The following is a 17442-nucleotide window of genomic DNA, read 5'->3' on the forward strand; positions in this document are numbered from 1 at the left end:
AAGGGCTAGACATTTTTGGACTGGAGCAAGCTTGTAGAAAGAAGGAGTATGACAAAATCCAAGAGCATCAGCTCAGCACTCTGGAAACCATATTATCCAGAGCATATCAGCAACAGCAATTGGGAATACAACCAGGAAGTCAATGGGATGGCACCCTCATTCCAAAGGACTCTAAAAAGCGGGGAAGAAAGACTGATCTCCAAAGAACTATAGCAGTAGGGAAAATCCTGGTCGACTCAGGTAGATATGCTAAATTGACAAAGTACTATAGGCCCACTCCACACAGTGATCAATGAAGCTCACCTCATGGAATGTAAGAGGGCTCAACAGCCCTGGGAAACTCAGAATGATTAAAAATATGATTAGGCAGGAACAACCCCAGATATTCTTCCTGCAGGAAACAAAGTGCAACAGTAACACCTTGGGAAGCATTCTTTCAAAAGCTTGGCCAGGATGTCATTCAGTGGCAGTGGATGCATCAGGAGCTTCTGGAGGCTTAGCAATTGCATGGAACACGCAGGCAATAATGTTGTCAAATTTCCACGCATCCCACAACCTCATCCAGGCAACGTTCCATATAATTGGCACCAACATACATGGTCATCTGACCAATGTTTACTTTCCGCAGGACGCTCCCAATAAAATTGCTCTTTTAGACACCATAGCAACTCTCAACTCCAACAGAGAACACTCCCTATGGCTCATAGGTGGAGACTTCAATATGATCACCAAGTCAGAGGAAAAGAAGGGAGGCCGGGCCAAGCTGGATCAAGAAGCGGACCACTTCAAAGACTTTATCCATAACAACATGCTTATCGACATGCAAACTCCCAATGGCATATACACTTGGAGCAATCGTCGGGCTGGGAAGTACCAAATAGCTTCAAAACTCGACAGATTCATCATCTCAGACAACGCAATACATCTCGGGGGCGACCTCTCAGCTTCCATCCTCCCCTATTCCGGCTCTGATCATTGGCCTATAGTGCTCCAATGGCAGCGACTAGGCAACACCACCAGACGTCCCTTCAAATTTGAGGCATGCTGGTTAACTCATCCCGCTTTCAAAGACTTCATCAGACACACTTGGAACAACTTCTCGGCCCCAGAAGGATAAAAAATGTTCCAATTCCAACAGAAACTCAAATATCTGAAAGCCCAAATCAAAAGATGGAATAAGGAGACTTTTGGCAATATCTTTCAGGCCCAACAACACCTCAACAAGGAAATGAGGGATCTCCAACAACAGATAATAACAGAGGGGTACAATGACGAAACCCTGGAACGGGAGAAGCATATACATAATTAAATGGAGGAAAGAAACAAGCAGGAATAAATTCTCTGGAAGCAAAAATCCAGAATCAGATGGCTGAAAGAGGGCGAGAGGAACACAAAATTCTTCCACAGAACCACTATTCAAAGAAGAATGCATAATACTATTACCTTCATCCAAAAGCAAGGAGGGGAAAGAGTGGAGGACCATGCAGAGATCGAACAGGAATTCATCAATCACTTTCAAGAAGTCCTACAAGAACCCCAAATTGACAGAGGGACTGCCATAGAAAAGATCACTCAACTTGTGCCAAAAGTCATCACTGAAGAACACAACCAACTCCTTCTCCGACCTGTAATGCCCGAGGAGGTGGACATAGCCATGAAGTAGCTCAAGGAAGGAAAAGCACCAGGTCCGGACGGCTTTTCCACCACCTTCTTCCACTCATTCTAGGAGCTCATAAAAGAGGAAGTTTGGCAAGTGGTAGAAGAATCTCGTTCTCTTCACTGGCTACTGCCTTCGTTGAATTCAACTTTTATTGCTCTCATCCCCAAAGAAGACAACACCATCACTCCGAACAAATTTCGCCCAATTGCTCTTTGTAATGTCATCTACAAGGTCATCACTAAAGTCATTGCAAACAGGCTGAAGCCGTTGTTACCCCTGCTCATATCGCCGGAACAATCAGGGTATGTTGAAGGTCGACAAATATTGGACGGTATTATCCTCACTCATGAAATCATACACTCCCTCAAGACCTCCAAACAGGCAGGTATGATTCTCAAGATTGACCTCTCCAAAGCTTTTGATAAATTAAGTTGGACTTATATTCAAAAAATGCTACATGCTTTTGGTTTTTCACCAATGTGGGTTCGCTGGGTTCATAGTCTAATCTCCTCAACCTTTTTTTCCATCCTCATTAGTGGCATCCCCTCTCGACCTTTCAGCCCCTCCAGAGGGATTAGACAAAGGGACCCTTTATCTCCTTTCCTTTTTGTTCTGATGGCAGAAGGGTTAGGGAGACTCATCAAGCATGCCCTTCACTCCCAGCTTCTCAAAGGAATTTCCATACACAATACCCCTGCTACCACCCATTAACAATTCGTGGATGACAATATGCTTTTCGGATATCCATCTGTCCAAGAAGCCATCGTCTTCAAAACCCTTCTGAAGGACTTCTCTGATGCCTCTGGTACAAGCATAAACAAAGCCAAATCGCAAATCTTTTTCTTTCACACGCCTCCCATCATTCAACGTGCTATCGCCCGCATTCTTGGTTTTTCCATAGCCTCCCTGCCCTCCAATTACCTAGGCGCTCCCCTCATTGACTCTGCTATTAAGCATGCCTCTTGGCGCAAGCTCTTAGAGAAGCTTGAAATCCGTCTCTCCTTATGGACCTATAGAGCTTTGAATATGGCCAGCAGATTAGTTCTAATCAAAGCGGTGCTTCAGGCAATGCCCCTATACCTCTTCTCAATCCTAGCAGCGCCTAAATGGGCTCTTAAAAGAATCAGAGATCTTCAGCGCAACTTTCTGTGGGGAACTCATGGAACAAATCGCAAATGGGCCCTTGTTAAATGGACAACAGCTTGCAAGCCCAAGGAAAAAGGTGGCTTAGGACTGAGAGACCCTAGTCACAGCAATGAAATCATGGGTGCGAGAATTTGGTGGCAATGGCTCACTGCACCAAACAAGCCCTGGGGAGCCATCTGGACAGCCAAATATGCCAACCACAGACCAGTGGAGGAACTTATCAGATTCACCCCTGTAGAGAAAGGCTCGTTGATGTGGAATGGCCAGTCAACACTTCTCGTTGATCCAACAACACGGATTTTGGGAGATCAGAAGTGGTAATACAGCTCGTTTCTGGACGGACGCTTGGAATCAGCTCCCCAAGCTTGACAGCATTCTTAATCTTCCACCCAGCCATGTTTGGGAGGTACAACAAAAGGAATTGGTCAAACAACAATGGACACAGGAGATTAACCAAGGCTACAGACAATGGAAGCACCCTGACAGACTGATAAGAAATATAGACCATCAGACAAGAGAAAACCTGGAAAGAGAGCTCCAAAAACGAAGGATCAGACACACCGAAGGCAACGATTTATTGAGATGGGGATATACCCCAAGGGGAACCTTTACCACGAAAGAAGCATACAAAATCAAATGCCAAGATGATGCACCTCAAGATCCCATCTGGGGAAGGGTCTGGACTCCGAGCATCTGGCCCAAAGTCTCTATATTTCTGTGGCTCACTGGGCATCGTAAAATCCTAACTTGGGACAATTTAAGAAAAAGAAACATACATGGGCCCTCCATATGCCCCAATTGTCAATCCCAAGAGGAAACGCTACAACATCTCTTGGATTCCTGTTCTCTAGCCAATTAGCTGTGGGAGAAAACCAGTTTCCACTGTCAAAGAAATTGCAGGTCATCTGAGGACATCATCAACTCCATTCGCCTCTGGCACCAAAATCCCTACAATAGCGCTATCCTTAATCATCTATGGAGAATCATTCCCGGCCTCCTTATATGGACTATATGGAAAGAAAGGAACAAGAGTATCTTTAAAGACCAAAGCACTCCTTTAGAAATCATCTGGGACAAGTTCGGCAAGAACCTGGCAGAGACTTTGGCGCTTCAAACCTGGCTCCCATATGACTTTCCCAAGCAAAATAATGAGAAAACCATATGGGAAAATTGGAATCTCCAACTCCCGCAAGGAAGCCCTGATTGCAATCCCATAGGAAATCCAAACATCAGCAAGCATCTTTGGCTCCCCCCTCCTAGACACAGACTCAAGCTCAACTTTGATGGAGCGTCAAAGGGTAACCCAGGGAACGCAGGTTTTGGTGGCATTTTCAGAGATTATAGGGGTTTTCCTCTCTTAATCTACTTTGGCAATATAGGATGGGACACAAATAACTCAGCTGAACTGGAGGGACTCTGGCAGGGATTACTCTTAGCCCAACACCATGGCTACCAGCCTCTGGAGATCGAAGGAGACTCCCAAATCCTCATCACATGGCCAAACAGCTACTCACACATCATGGCAAACACTACTCTACATGCGAAGAGCCACTATTGGAGATGAGGCCAGATTGGAAGCTATAGAAAATATTCTCAACACCAACAAAGCAATTATTTTCAATCATGTCAAGAGGGAAAGAAACAAGGTAGCAGACCTCCTTGCCAACCTGGGAGTAGAAAGCAGGCATTCTCTTCTTACAGGTACCCTAGATATAATACAGAATCATGAACAGAAATAGGAATGCAACACTCTGGTTCAAAAGGACGCAGCTACCCTGGATGCGGGTGCTTCAGATGACAGTTAGGGTGATGGGACAGGGGTGCGGCAATGCTGGACGTCCTGCCAGCCCAGCACCACCTGGAAACGGAAGGGACGAGTTCATTACAGCTGAAGGGGAGATCACATGGCTATGCGCATTGGGACGACGGCATGCACAACCTGGATATGGATCAGACCATCACCTCCGCATGCTTCAGGTCAAGTTGGGCTTCGGCTCCATTTAATGCAGGAGTAATGGCGGGGGATAGCCGAGGAAAGGCGGTTGAATTAAAATTTATGTATTGCAATTGCCTGGTCTGGAAGCTTCATATGCATCGACGGCCTGGCGAAGGTGGGTTATGGGTGTCTGCTGGGTTATACTTGGCTTCTGAGTCGCGCCCTATGCCTGCTCCCAATTTTCTCTTCTGTCCACTTTCAGAGTACCATTACACTCTCTCTGTTCCTTATCCCATCACGGTGAGACAGTGTCTGATCAGCAGAGGGGGCGGCTCGAGGAGTGGAAGCTCTCGACAGCAGGTTAGGAGGCGAAGCACCTCGGGCTCTCCCTCTTCCTCAGCGGAAAATCCTCGCTATCCCAACACCAGAAGCGGATGGGGCTGAGCTGGCCTTTGTTCTGCTCCCTTCCCTCTGCCTCAGCATCCCTCCCCCCACACCACGTTTTTCCACTTCCGCAGCACTCTCATTCAGCCAATTATCACTGCAACCATTGCCATCTCCTTCTTTGAGGAAGCGGCTCAGAACACCCAGGCGCCCTCCCCCAGGAACGATGCGCTTAAAGGGGAATCCAGTCAACACAGAGCTCGGCAGAATGCTAACAAAGATAAGGAAGCTGCGCACGGTGAACCACCCAGTCGGAAAGGGAAGGAGGTTGTGGGGGAACAGCTTGAGGATTCAGAGCCTCAGCTTGCTACGCCAGCCATGGAGCAGCGCAAGGTGAATGAGGAGGACACGCCGCTGGTTGAAGGAAGAGGAGAAGGCGAGCACTCTCAGCCAGACAACCACGAAGATTGGAGTTGCCCGATAGTGGAGGAACCTGCCACGGAGGAGTTCATCAACCAGATTACCAATGCCAGGTGGCACTTCTTTTAACTTTTGGTTCAACTTCTTTTTTGTCCACGCAGGCGTTCCCAGGAGGACGAATTGCTGGTTTAAGGTTGTCTTCTTAGCACTGCCTAGAAAACTGTGGCAAATGTTCAATGATGCACTCTTTTTTGTAATATCTGCACTATCAGACTGGTTTCCCCTCTGTTGGGGCAGTCTTAGAACTAGTTCTTCGGCAAGCTGAGATAGGTTGTTCTTCTGTACAGCCAGTACCACTCTGTAAATAGCTTTTTTCTTCTCTTAATAGATTAATCTTACTTAGCAAAAAAAAGATTAAAGTAAATAATCCCTACCCTATCCTGAAGCAAATATTCCCCCATTGAAAACATTAATATGACTAGTTATCTTATCTATAAGAAGAATTTATACAACATGGATGCTAAGACGTTTCCTAAAATTGTGTTTAACTCTAGCCGAAGCCCCCACCAAGTGAGGTTGGCATAATGATCCCCAATCTTGGCTAGAGCATTGGGGAATAAAGGAGGGAATCATCTTGTAGAATTAAGATAATATTAAAAATATTATTACTTCCAAATTTAAGGAGAAATTATGGGGAAATAATGAGTCAGAGGGAAAAAGGAAACTACGATATTATAATAAGGTGATCAACCCCACTCTCAAAAATCTAAATTATCTCTTTTCTTGACTAGCTCATTAAGAAGAAAATGAATATTGCCAAGATTAAAACTAATTCTTGTGAGACTCATAGTGAAACTCAACATTTATCAATTCCCAAAACACCATGGGATTAAAGTGTTTGTCTCTTGTATAATCCTAAGATGTTCAAGATGAAAAACAATCTTAAATTCTTTATTTTATACTCGTGTTCGATCTAATTTTTAAAATATTTGTCTCACTACCAACTTTGTTTACCTTTTAACTGAGGAAATCTATGGTGATCTTAGAGTTCTCCTCTCGCTTCTTTTTTAGCATAGAAATAAAATATTAAAGAATTATAATTAATCAGTTACCTTCTTAAGGTCAAGTAGGTAGACCATATAGAATTTAATAGACACTAATCATCAATATCATTCTTAAGGTCGGGTAGGTAGACCATATAGATTTTAATAGACATTAATCATCAATATCATTATAAAGAGTTATGTGTAAAAGATTATTGTATGAAGTGTCCATTGAGTTATGTTGGACCATTAATCGAAGAGATCACATCCCTTCGACTTATTATTAGCGCCTAACCGTAAGGGCATCGAGGAGAACTGATCTTATGACCTCCCATTAATGAGGTGCTTTAATGACGAGAACTCAACCAATTGAGCTAACACTTGTGGCTAATCCTATGATCTATTATCCCTTGGATTTATAATATTAATCCTAGGATTTAATAGTATTCCCTTAGGTTTGTAAACCCTTAAGTTTATAATATTAATCCATTGGATTTATAATTTGAATAATCTCTCGGGTTTATCGATCCCTTGGATTTGTAATATTAATAATCACTTGGGTTTATTAATCCCTTGTGTTTATAATACTAATAATCCCTTGGGTTTATTAATATTTTGAGTTTATACTATTTGTCTCTTGTGTTTATAATACTAAACCCTTGAGTTTATAATATTAATAATCCCTTGGGTTTATAATATTAATCCTTTGAGTTTAATATTATTCCCTTGGGTTTATAATATTAATCCCTTGGGTTTATAATATTAATCATCCCTCGGGTTTAATATTATTCCCTTGGTTTTATAATATTAATTACTTGGGTTTATAATATTAATTACTGGGTTTCATATTATTCCCCTAGGTTTATAATCCCTTTGGTTTATAATATGCATAATAATATATTAGGGTTTGTATCTTAGAGTTTGTAATATTAATGTTAGGTTTGATATATTAATTTTAGGATTTGTAATATTAATCCTAAGGTTTAATATTAATCTCTTGGTTTTCAATATTAATTCCTTGGGTTTATTAATCCCTTACTTTTATAATATTAATAATTCCTTGGTATTATAATATTAATCCCAAGTGTTTATAATATTAATCCTTTGGATTTAATATTATTCCCTTGAGTTTATAATGTTAGTAATCCCTTGGGTTTATAATACTAATCCCTTGGGTTTATTATATTATTGATAATATCAATAATATTAGCAAATTATTGTAATAAAATAATTAATATTATAAATTATTATCATAATTATAATATTTTTTTTTCACTTACTGGTTCACGGATACCCGGGTCAGTGGGTAGCCGCTACGTCCAGGGTTTTAAACACTGAGTGGACGCCACCCGAAGGGCATCAACACCCCTCGGCCTATTTACTGACCTAACCCCAAGAGCTTTCGGGATTCGACCCTGTGACCTCCCATTGGCGAGGCACTTGATTTGACCGATTGAGCTAACTCTTGGCTATCATAATTATAATATTATAATAATAATATTATAATTATATTATTTATTAATATCAATGTTAATATTAATATTAAATCTATATCAAATCAAGTTTGTGTGGAAAAAATCTTCACAATACTTATTGGGAAATTATTGATGACCAAACATAATCACATTTTGGCTTGCATATTGTTAATGTTGGGATTGTAGGGTGCATATTTGGTGACCCAAGGAAAATGGTTTTTGGGACATACTTAAAGTTTTAAATGGTAGAGTGCATATTGGGATTGCAGAGTGCATATTTGGTGACTCAAGGAAAATGGCATTAAATTGGGGATTTGTCGAGTGCATATTACACTTGTAACTTCCAAACAAGCACAAACCAATAAGAGCTATTGGAGAATAATTGAAAAAAACAAGGAGATGGAAAATACCTTTGAATATCTTTTTTTTTTTTTTGTTTCCTATTATTAAATACATTTTTAAATATTTCTTCTACTCCTACACTTTATTCATGTGTATGTGTGGCATATTGAGTTTTAGCATAAAAAAAATGCCAAATCTACAACACTATTGAATACCCATGGGGAATATGAAAACCATAAATGGATATGTTAACTCTAGGCCAAAAAAATTTAGTTTTCTATAACAATATTCTCATGTTATGTTCATACTCCTATAACCCAAATAGAAGAGGAATGAAATTAATTATTCAATTGTTTGTGCCTTAAATATCTAAATGAAATTGTTTGCATATATTGACTACAATAAGAAATCATACATCATTTAAGAGGTATAGGTAAATTTTGCAAGTAGTGTAGATGGAATTTTGCAAGTAGTGTAGATAGAATTCCATTCATGAGATATTTAATTGGGAGTTAACAAGCCCCCATTGCCACAAATTATTGAAGTAATGAATCTTTCGTAGACTTTAGACTATGAATCTTGTATAAATAAGTATAAATAAATATAAACCAATAGAAGCGTCCATTGAATACAATGAGTGAGGGAGTGTTATTTCTATATAAAATATTATGTAAATATTTTATGTAGATTATTATTATTATTTTATGTTTAAAAACTAATGATTTAGTGTAACTAGAGAATATTCATCATTTTGAAAACGTTTATTTGCTCTTTCACATGGGACTTCTTAAAATTTAGTTAACTTTTATTTATGTAAATAGAGACCGCATTCAATTTGAGTTGTCCTACATACGTGTCATTATTTAATAAAATGAACTACCAATATTAAAGCAATTACAATTTTAAAGCAAAAACCTAATTGAACTGGCAATCCAGGGATATAGAAAAATCTAATTGAACTGGCAATATTAAAGCAATTACAATTTTTAATACCTGTTTTAATATGAATCATGCATTTTGAAAGCAATTACAATTTTGAATACCCATTTTAATATGAATCAGGCATTTTGAACGAAATCACAATTTTAAATACCTGTTAAGATTCTATGAGGCTCTTCTGCCTCTTCTCCCATCACCATGCTGAGACACATTTGTATATATAATGCATATATATCAAGATTCGAGTACCATCTGGTTTTCAAAAAGACCATGTGTGCAATGACTCCCACATTGCTGCCAAGTATGATCCTATATCTTTAGCCCCGTCCGATTCATTATGACTCAAATGGAATAGAAATATGAAGACCAAAATTAGAACTAAAAAGATTAAAGTGAACAGGTGTGCAAAGTAGAACGGGACCACCAGGTGCGAGTCCTAGTAGTGATGTGGGCATATAAATGCCTGGGGCTGAGAGGACTTGGCTAGGTAATCCCAGGGGAGCCCAAGTACTATTTACCATAGCTCTTCTGTAGCATCCAGGGATATAGAAAAACCTAAATTACAATTATTAATACATGTTTTAATTTGAATCAGGCATTTTGAACGCAATGAGAATTTTAAATACCTGCTAAGATTCTATGAGGCTTTTCTGCCTCTTCTCCCATCACCATGCCGAGACACATTTGTATATATAATGCATATATATCAAGATTCGAGTACCATCTGGTTTTCCAAAAGACCATGTGTGCAATGACTCCCACATTGCTGCCATGTATGATCCTAGATCTTTAACCCCTTCTGATTCATTATGACTCAGATGGGATAGAAATATGAAGACCAAAATTAGAACTAAAAAGAATAAAGTGAACGGGTGTGCAAAGTAGAACGAGACCACCAGGCGCGAGTCCTAGTAGTGATGTGGGCATATAAATGTCTGGCACTGAGAGGGCTTGGCTAGGTAATCCGAGGGGACCCCAAGTACTATTTACCATAGCTCTTCTATAGCATCCAGGGATATAGAAAAACCTAATTGAACTGGCAATATTAAAGCAATTACTATTTTTAATACCTGTTTTAATATGAATCATGCATTTTGAAAGCAATTACAATTTTGAATACCCGTTTTAATATGAATCACGCATTTTGAACGCAATCACAATTTTAAATAACTGTTAAGATTCTATGAGGCTCTTCTGCCTCTTCTCCGATCACCATGCCGAGATACATTTGTATATATAATGCATATATATCAAGATTCTTAAACCGCGATGATATTTAATATTTTTTGGACTCCTAGAAAGGAAATAGAAAACACCACTCCATTAATTATCATTAAGCCAAGCAAGAACTTAATACAACCAGAAAAATGGGTTACACTGGTACCTGCAAGGCTTACAGTTTCGAGTCAGAAAATTGATTTAACCTATACCTGTCATAAAAAACCCACAACAAAACCCTGGTCTGAGATTATAATGGTGTAAGCAAAATGAGAAAGAATGGGATTAGAAAATCCAGTCTTTAAAAAGTGCAGAGAAAAATGGAACTGTTGATTCTCATGGTACAGATGAAACAGTGAAGGAAACAGCAACCAAGGGCTATGAAATTGGAAAGAAGGCAACCCAAGATGTTACCTAAAGGGCTTTAGCGCTCCTTCTCTGGTCTCTTGAGCACTGAACGAACACCTTCTGAACAAAACAACCACTGAACTGTGAGCACCTGAACAAACAACTTCTGAACATGACAATTGAGTTGTAAACAGGGATAGAACAGGTATAGCAGAATAGTGAATCAGCACTGAATAACCATGAAAACCTATCGCCCTAATAAATATAAACCAAATCAAAAAGTAAACTACTAAACTCATTCAAAGGAAAAACCTATCGCCCTAATAAATATAAACCAATAAAGACGTACATGGAATAAAATGAGTGAAGGAGTGTTATTTCTATATAAAATATTATGTAAATATTTTAGGTAGCTTATTATCATTATTTTATGTTTAGAAACTAATGATTTAGTGTAAGTAGAGAATATTCATCATAATGAAAACGTTTATTTCGTCTTTCACATGGGACTTCTTCTTCAAATTTAGTTAACTTTTATTTATTTAAATAGAGACCGCATTCAATTTGTGTTGTCCTACATACGTGTCATTACTTAACCACGTATGTCACGTGACGTCACCAATACAATGGAATACAAGTGCATCCGTCGATTCATCATCAGATGTTTACGTACTCATATATTTCACGTGACGTCACCAATACAATGGAATATTGTAGTTTAAAAATTATGTTTTCTTGCTTTAGAAGTTATGAAAATTTTGGTCATATTTTGAAAAAAATTGGTAGGGATTTTGTAAATCTAAGTAAAAGTTGTTAAAATTCATAATTTTAGTAAAAGTTGTTAAAAATTCATAATTTTAGGTGTTTTAGATTTTTTTGATTGTGCTGAATCCATTTTCACCATCAAAAACATTTCCGCCATCAAAAACATGATTCAAACACTGCATTTACAAAAAAATTTAACGATCCAAATAATTTTTCAACTCCGAATAAAATACCTGTCTCCACCCATATTAACATCAGGTAATATAAAAAAAAAAAATTTTGGGTTACGGTAATAACACCAACTATATATATATATATATATATATATATATACGGCAATAGCACCAACTATATATATATATATACTTATACTTAATCGAAACGTGTTTGCTGTGGAAATTTACCATAACGTATGTCAGTGTTTTGATTTGTTAAATACTGTAAAGTCTTAACGTTAGTACGAAGCATCTGCGCCTCAAATATTATACCATGGATATTTTCTATTACTACACGGCTATGTGTTTTAATACTGTACCGTATGCATGAGCTGGCAATGTCATCTCGGAACACCTGGACTCAGCATTTAAGTTTACTGACTTGTTCACGTGATCTGGGCATGGCTCCCGGATTGGAAACTTTCCCGCTTTTCCTCTTTGGTATTCCCGCTTCGATCTACGGTGAGCAAACTTTGGCAGAGATCAATGGAGGAGATAGTTCCACGTCTCCTAGGTTGGCTCTTTGCATTTATAAGGTGGATCCTCCGGATACTTCGCGATTTCTTTGGTTCTGCTCGGCGCTCCATTGCCTCCACGCCATTCTGTCACTGCTGCGAGTCTATCCCTTGGTTCTGTTCCGATTTTCCTCCAGCATGCAACACCGCCATGGCGCCACCGCTCCAGGGATGCAAGCTACCTAGCTGGCTCGGTAAGTTTTCTACCTGTTTAACAAAGGTTGCAGGTTTCCTATGATTAACTTTAAGGAACGACGGTAATGAACTTCTCTCTCTTGACAGGTTATGAATGGCGGCCATTGGAGCTTATCGGCGGTATGCGCTTTCCCTCAGGTGTTAACCGGCCGGACTTTCCACAGGTGCACAAAGAAATCTTCTCCTACACCCGGTGTATCTTATGGTTAAACAGTATTTGTCTTCTGTCGTAGGGTTATTCTCCGAGCGATTCTGAGTTCCCAACCCTACCTCTTCATGGTTGGTGCAGATGACGGAGAACCAATTTCTTTATGACTGCTGGGTTAAATCCCTTTGCTAGTTACCGCGGACCAGAGGAAGGTCAGTCTCTGGTTCATGAGACTGTACTACTCGGCCGCTGAGAATATGGCTATCTGAGCCTGATTCCTCTCTATGTTATTGTGCTTAAGTTTAAGTTAATATACTTTGTGAATTCTCAGCATATGTTTCCCGGCTCTGGACCCATTATGGGATGGCGGCCCTTTGTTAAAATACGGACATTGGTTATATTTACAGTTAATGACTACCATGTTTTTGTACAGTTCCATGAGGAACGAGATCTCATACATTTCTTGTTTATGTAATATGATTTTCTCGTCATGATATGTATTTATCTTGTTTATAATTTACATGGTTCAATCCTTGATTGCATTTGCTTATTTTCCATTCGGTCTTGGAACGCCATGAGAGGTCGCACCTGCATCCGATTCGATGGTTGCATGGTCGATCTCGGGCTTGAATCTATGCGGATATACAGCTGCTCGGACCATCTACTTTCAACGCATAAGTTATGGTTGTTTCTATATTCCAATCGGAAATTGTTCTATCTGAAACATGAATGGCAGATTCTATAGTTTGCGTGAATGTCAGGGTTTGATATGTATCATTTGTTTGCTACAGCAAGACCTATCTTACGCCCTTACGGCTCTTAGAACAGGACTATCGTTCTTTATAGAGTTATTTCAGCTCGGCACTACGAGGGTTATCATTTATGTTCTTATTGCTCTGTTCATTGTTTATCATTTTAAGTCCATATATGTATATAAGTTCTGTTTGTTTGATCTTATCTATTTCTACAAGAAACAGAGCGGAATGCTCTCGCATGCATTGCATCTTTTGAAATCGAACCCGAACCTTTTGGCTCAGGGTTACGATGCGAGGAATATGTACTATGCTTCTGTGATAGTCTTCGAGCCTCTTCATGAGGGTTTTGAAGAGAATACAGGTTACTGATGGTTATGCCGGTTACGGCGCTGAAGCAGCTAACTCTATGTTTATTGGTTTAAGTCTTTCTTTTCTACCGAGTACAAATTCATTAAATACCGACTCGGTTATTCGTTCAAGATTCTGCTTGAAACCCCGACTTAAAGTTTGATGTCACGGCTCTCTATCTTCTACCTGTCTTTACAGTACTAAGTCAACATACTCTGTCTTGAGGTTATCAGTTACTCAGGAAGTAGTGGTTTACCTTTTTTAATAATACAGGTTAGGGTAACAACACTATAGCAGAACTTTCCACTGTTTCAGTGTGATTTAGTTCCCTTACCCGGCCCTAACTTCCACAGGGACAGGTTACATTTCCCAGAAACCCCATCGGTGGCATTATAGCTTTGCTGCTCCACGAATGGTACACCATTTGGTATAAGGCACTAGTTTCTAATATCACTTTAAATCCACAAATATTAGGTCTTATAGCCAAGGTACAGATTCTAATGTTTGTTCAATCTTTACCCTGATAAGAGTAACAGAGGTTTGCAAGTGTTCTGGTCTATCAGCTTAATACAAGCAACGGCAATTATATTAATCTACCGTTTAAATATAACAACTACAGGCATAATAGGTTCCCGTTACTTACCTGGTCACTGCGCGTAATGTTTTTCTTGTAGCAAGCCTCCTGCAAATTCCTGTGTTAAGCTCATTAACCACCCATCCTTGAGACTTGTCCTCCGGGACCTGAGCCTCCCCCCGAGCTTATCCTTACCGGATCACAATCCTCAGTAAGACAGCACACAGTGCTTGACTATCTGGTCTCTACCAGACTTAGTCCAAAACAAGGTTTTTCCCCTTTTTCCTCCTCTGTCTGTCTCTACAGCACAGAGAGAAAAACTCCACCCATTTCCTTTTTCCTGGAAATCCTTCCAGTTAAGGGAGGTGGTTATTTTCAGTTCCATTAACTGCTTTCCTTTTGGGAAACTCAATGCTCTTTTGAGTAATTCTTTAAACATTACTTTAATGCATAATTTAAATTAACAGATTACTCTTTTAAAAGAAAATAAGTTCTCAATGTCATTCAGTTTTTACCACAGTAAACTTTTAAATAATTACATTTACGGGGTCATCACAATACCCATCAAATGTTTACAGTAAAATATAAATTTATTTACGTTATTTCATTCATATTCTCGACGGTCTATGTTATATTGCTGGCTTAAATATAATTTTATCTAAATGTATCATAAAAAAATATTTAAAATGAAATTATATTTTTTTTAAAAATTTTACATAACCAAAGTTTTAAAGTGTGAGATGGTCAAACTAATTCTTTTTTTGAGAATCTTTGAAACGACATACAGCTTAGAAAATCGAAATATATAAATAAACTCAGTTATGTTGTTGGGTAAAACATATCAATCGACGAAGAATGTGTGAGAGTGCCCGAAATGACTTAAGAAAATTTAAAAAACAAATATATTTAGTCTTTACGCTGGATAGAACTACTAGAACATATAAATATAAATATAAATATAGGAAATATTAATATAAATATAAATCTATTAAACATTTATAATTATAATATATAGCAGTGTATTTATATAAATTAAAAAGTTATGGATAGAACTACTAGAATATAAATATACATATAGAAAATATTAATATAAATCTAAATCTATTAAACATTTATAATTATAATATTAAAAAGTTATTAAATGATGATATGTATTAATAATTTATAAAAATATTTTATTATTCTATGGTTAAAGTTTTAAAAGTTATAAAAAATAAAAATAAAAAATAATTAAATTGTAATTTTAATTTTAATTTAAATTATTATTATTAAAAATAATATATCTATTAAAAATGTATGGAATAAAATTTATAAAGATTTATTTTTATTTTATAATAAAAGTTTTAATATGTAAATTAGTTTTTTTTATCATATTATGGGTAATCAATAAGACAGGTTCAAAAAAACATATTAAGTTTTACTTGGTTGGTAAGATTTTACTTTATGATACTAAGTTTTACTTGGTCGGCAAAATTTTATTTTATGATACTAAGTTTTACTTGGTCAGTGAGATTTTTTTTTATGAACCTAAGTTTTACTTTGTTGGTAAGATTTTATTTTACTTTGTTTCAAAGATTTCAAAATTTTTAAGTAGAAAGATTTAGAATTTTAGAATTTTAATTTAAATAATATTGGAAAAAAATAAATATTATATAAATTATACACTGTTTAATAATTTTTGTATGATACAATTTAAATATTATATTGTTTGAAATGTTTTATTAAATATATTTAATTAATTTTTTAAAATTTTAATTATTTAAAAAAAATGCATGAATATTACGCTTTTTTATGATACAATTTAAAAAACTTTTTTATTAAATATATTTAATTAATTTTTTAAAATTTTAATTATTTAAAAAAAAATGCATCAATATTAGGCTTTGCGGGAGAGTTCACGTTCACCTTTAAACTTCTTGATGTGGTATACATTTTCTTTTCTGTATTTTTGACTTCAGAAAAAATCATAAAATGAGATTCCATGGGCTACATGTCCACATAGTAAGGACCGGTAGGTTGGACAAATCAGATAGCCAGAACCGACCGGATCCTTTGAAAGAGATGTGAAATATATTCGTGCGCGACGTGTTGATTGAATTGCGGTGAACCGATTAATTAACCTTTATGGTAAATAATCATCAATTTCAATTTCAAAGTTCACTTATAATTTAAAATATATGAGGATTTTGTTGAATTCTAATTTTCCACTGGTAATTTCATTCTGAACTCCTAATTGAAATCCAAACCAACCAAATAATATACACCTCAAGTAAATACCTTTTGTTAACCTACGTAAATTTGGGACGCCAAGGTCAGAAATTACTTTACAAACGCTTGCGTTTTAAGGGTAATTTGTGGGCCGGCCTGACAGAGATACGCTGCTTGATGCCGCGTAATGTATAGGAGGATGGTCAAAAGTAGATGAGATTCCAGGCGAAATCAAATTGTAGGACAATCAAAACGATATAGTCCGTGCTTTATAATACGATGACCCGAACTGGTTAAGTTTTGACATACACGCAAATCTCGTGTTTAGAAATCAACGTCCCAACGCGGCGATGTGTAGAATAAATCAGCTGGTTCCTCAACCCTGTCTTCCCATTCCATTCCATTCCTTGGTTTTTCTTTTGCTGCTGCCCCTCTTCAAACATCTGTTCTTCGGTTGCAACCATGAATTCCCCGGCATTGTTAAACCTCTTTCCTTGCGGCTTTACCTTCCGCTTCCGGGATTTCTAAGGTTTCGAATCTTGGAATGTTACGCTGCCATACCCAGCTTTATCCATCGCACTCCGCGGACACCCTGCATACGCTAGTTTTGCGTGATCAGCATCCAGTTAATCGTTTCAGGAAGCAGACTCGTTGTCGTCGCGACCCGACAGCCATCAAAAGAAGGGCGCTGCCCATCAGAAGTGGGGCAGTTGAGTCCCTGACAACCACGCTGGACGCCACCACACATCGAAGAGAGAAACGAGACAAAGATCTCTAAGGCGTCGACGCCCAAGAGAGAACTGGCAGA

The 17442-nt window shown here is 37.9% G+C and overlaps 1 protein-coding gene across 1 annotated transcript; it reads left to right on the top strand.

Moving 5' to 3' along the window:
* The first annotated feature begins 292 nt into the window (after positions 1 to 292).
* On the top strand, positions 293 to 1117 carry LOC149264471 (uncharacterized). The gene has a single exon (XM_089399081.1). It carries the CDS (start codon positions 293 to 295, stop codon positions 1115 to 1117), a length of 825 nt encoding a protein of 274 aa, XP_089255207.1.
* The last annotated feature ends 16325 nt before the right edge of the window (positions 1118 to 17442 follow it).

Source organism: Pinus tabuliformis, chromosome 6 (assembly GCF_031772625.1).
Source record: "Pinus tabuliformis cultivar Carrire ecotype Pingquan chromosome 6, CPIR1, whole genome shotgun sequence".
Lineage (NCBI taxonomy): Eukaryota > Viridiplantae > Streptophyta > Pinopsida > Pinales > Pinaceae > Pinus > Pinus tabuliformis.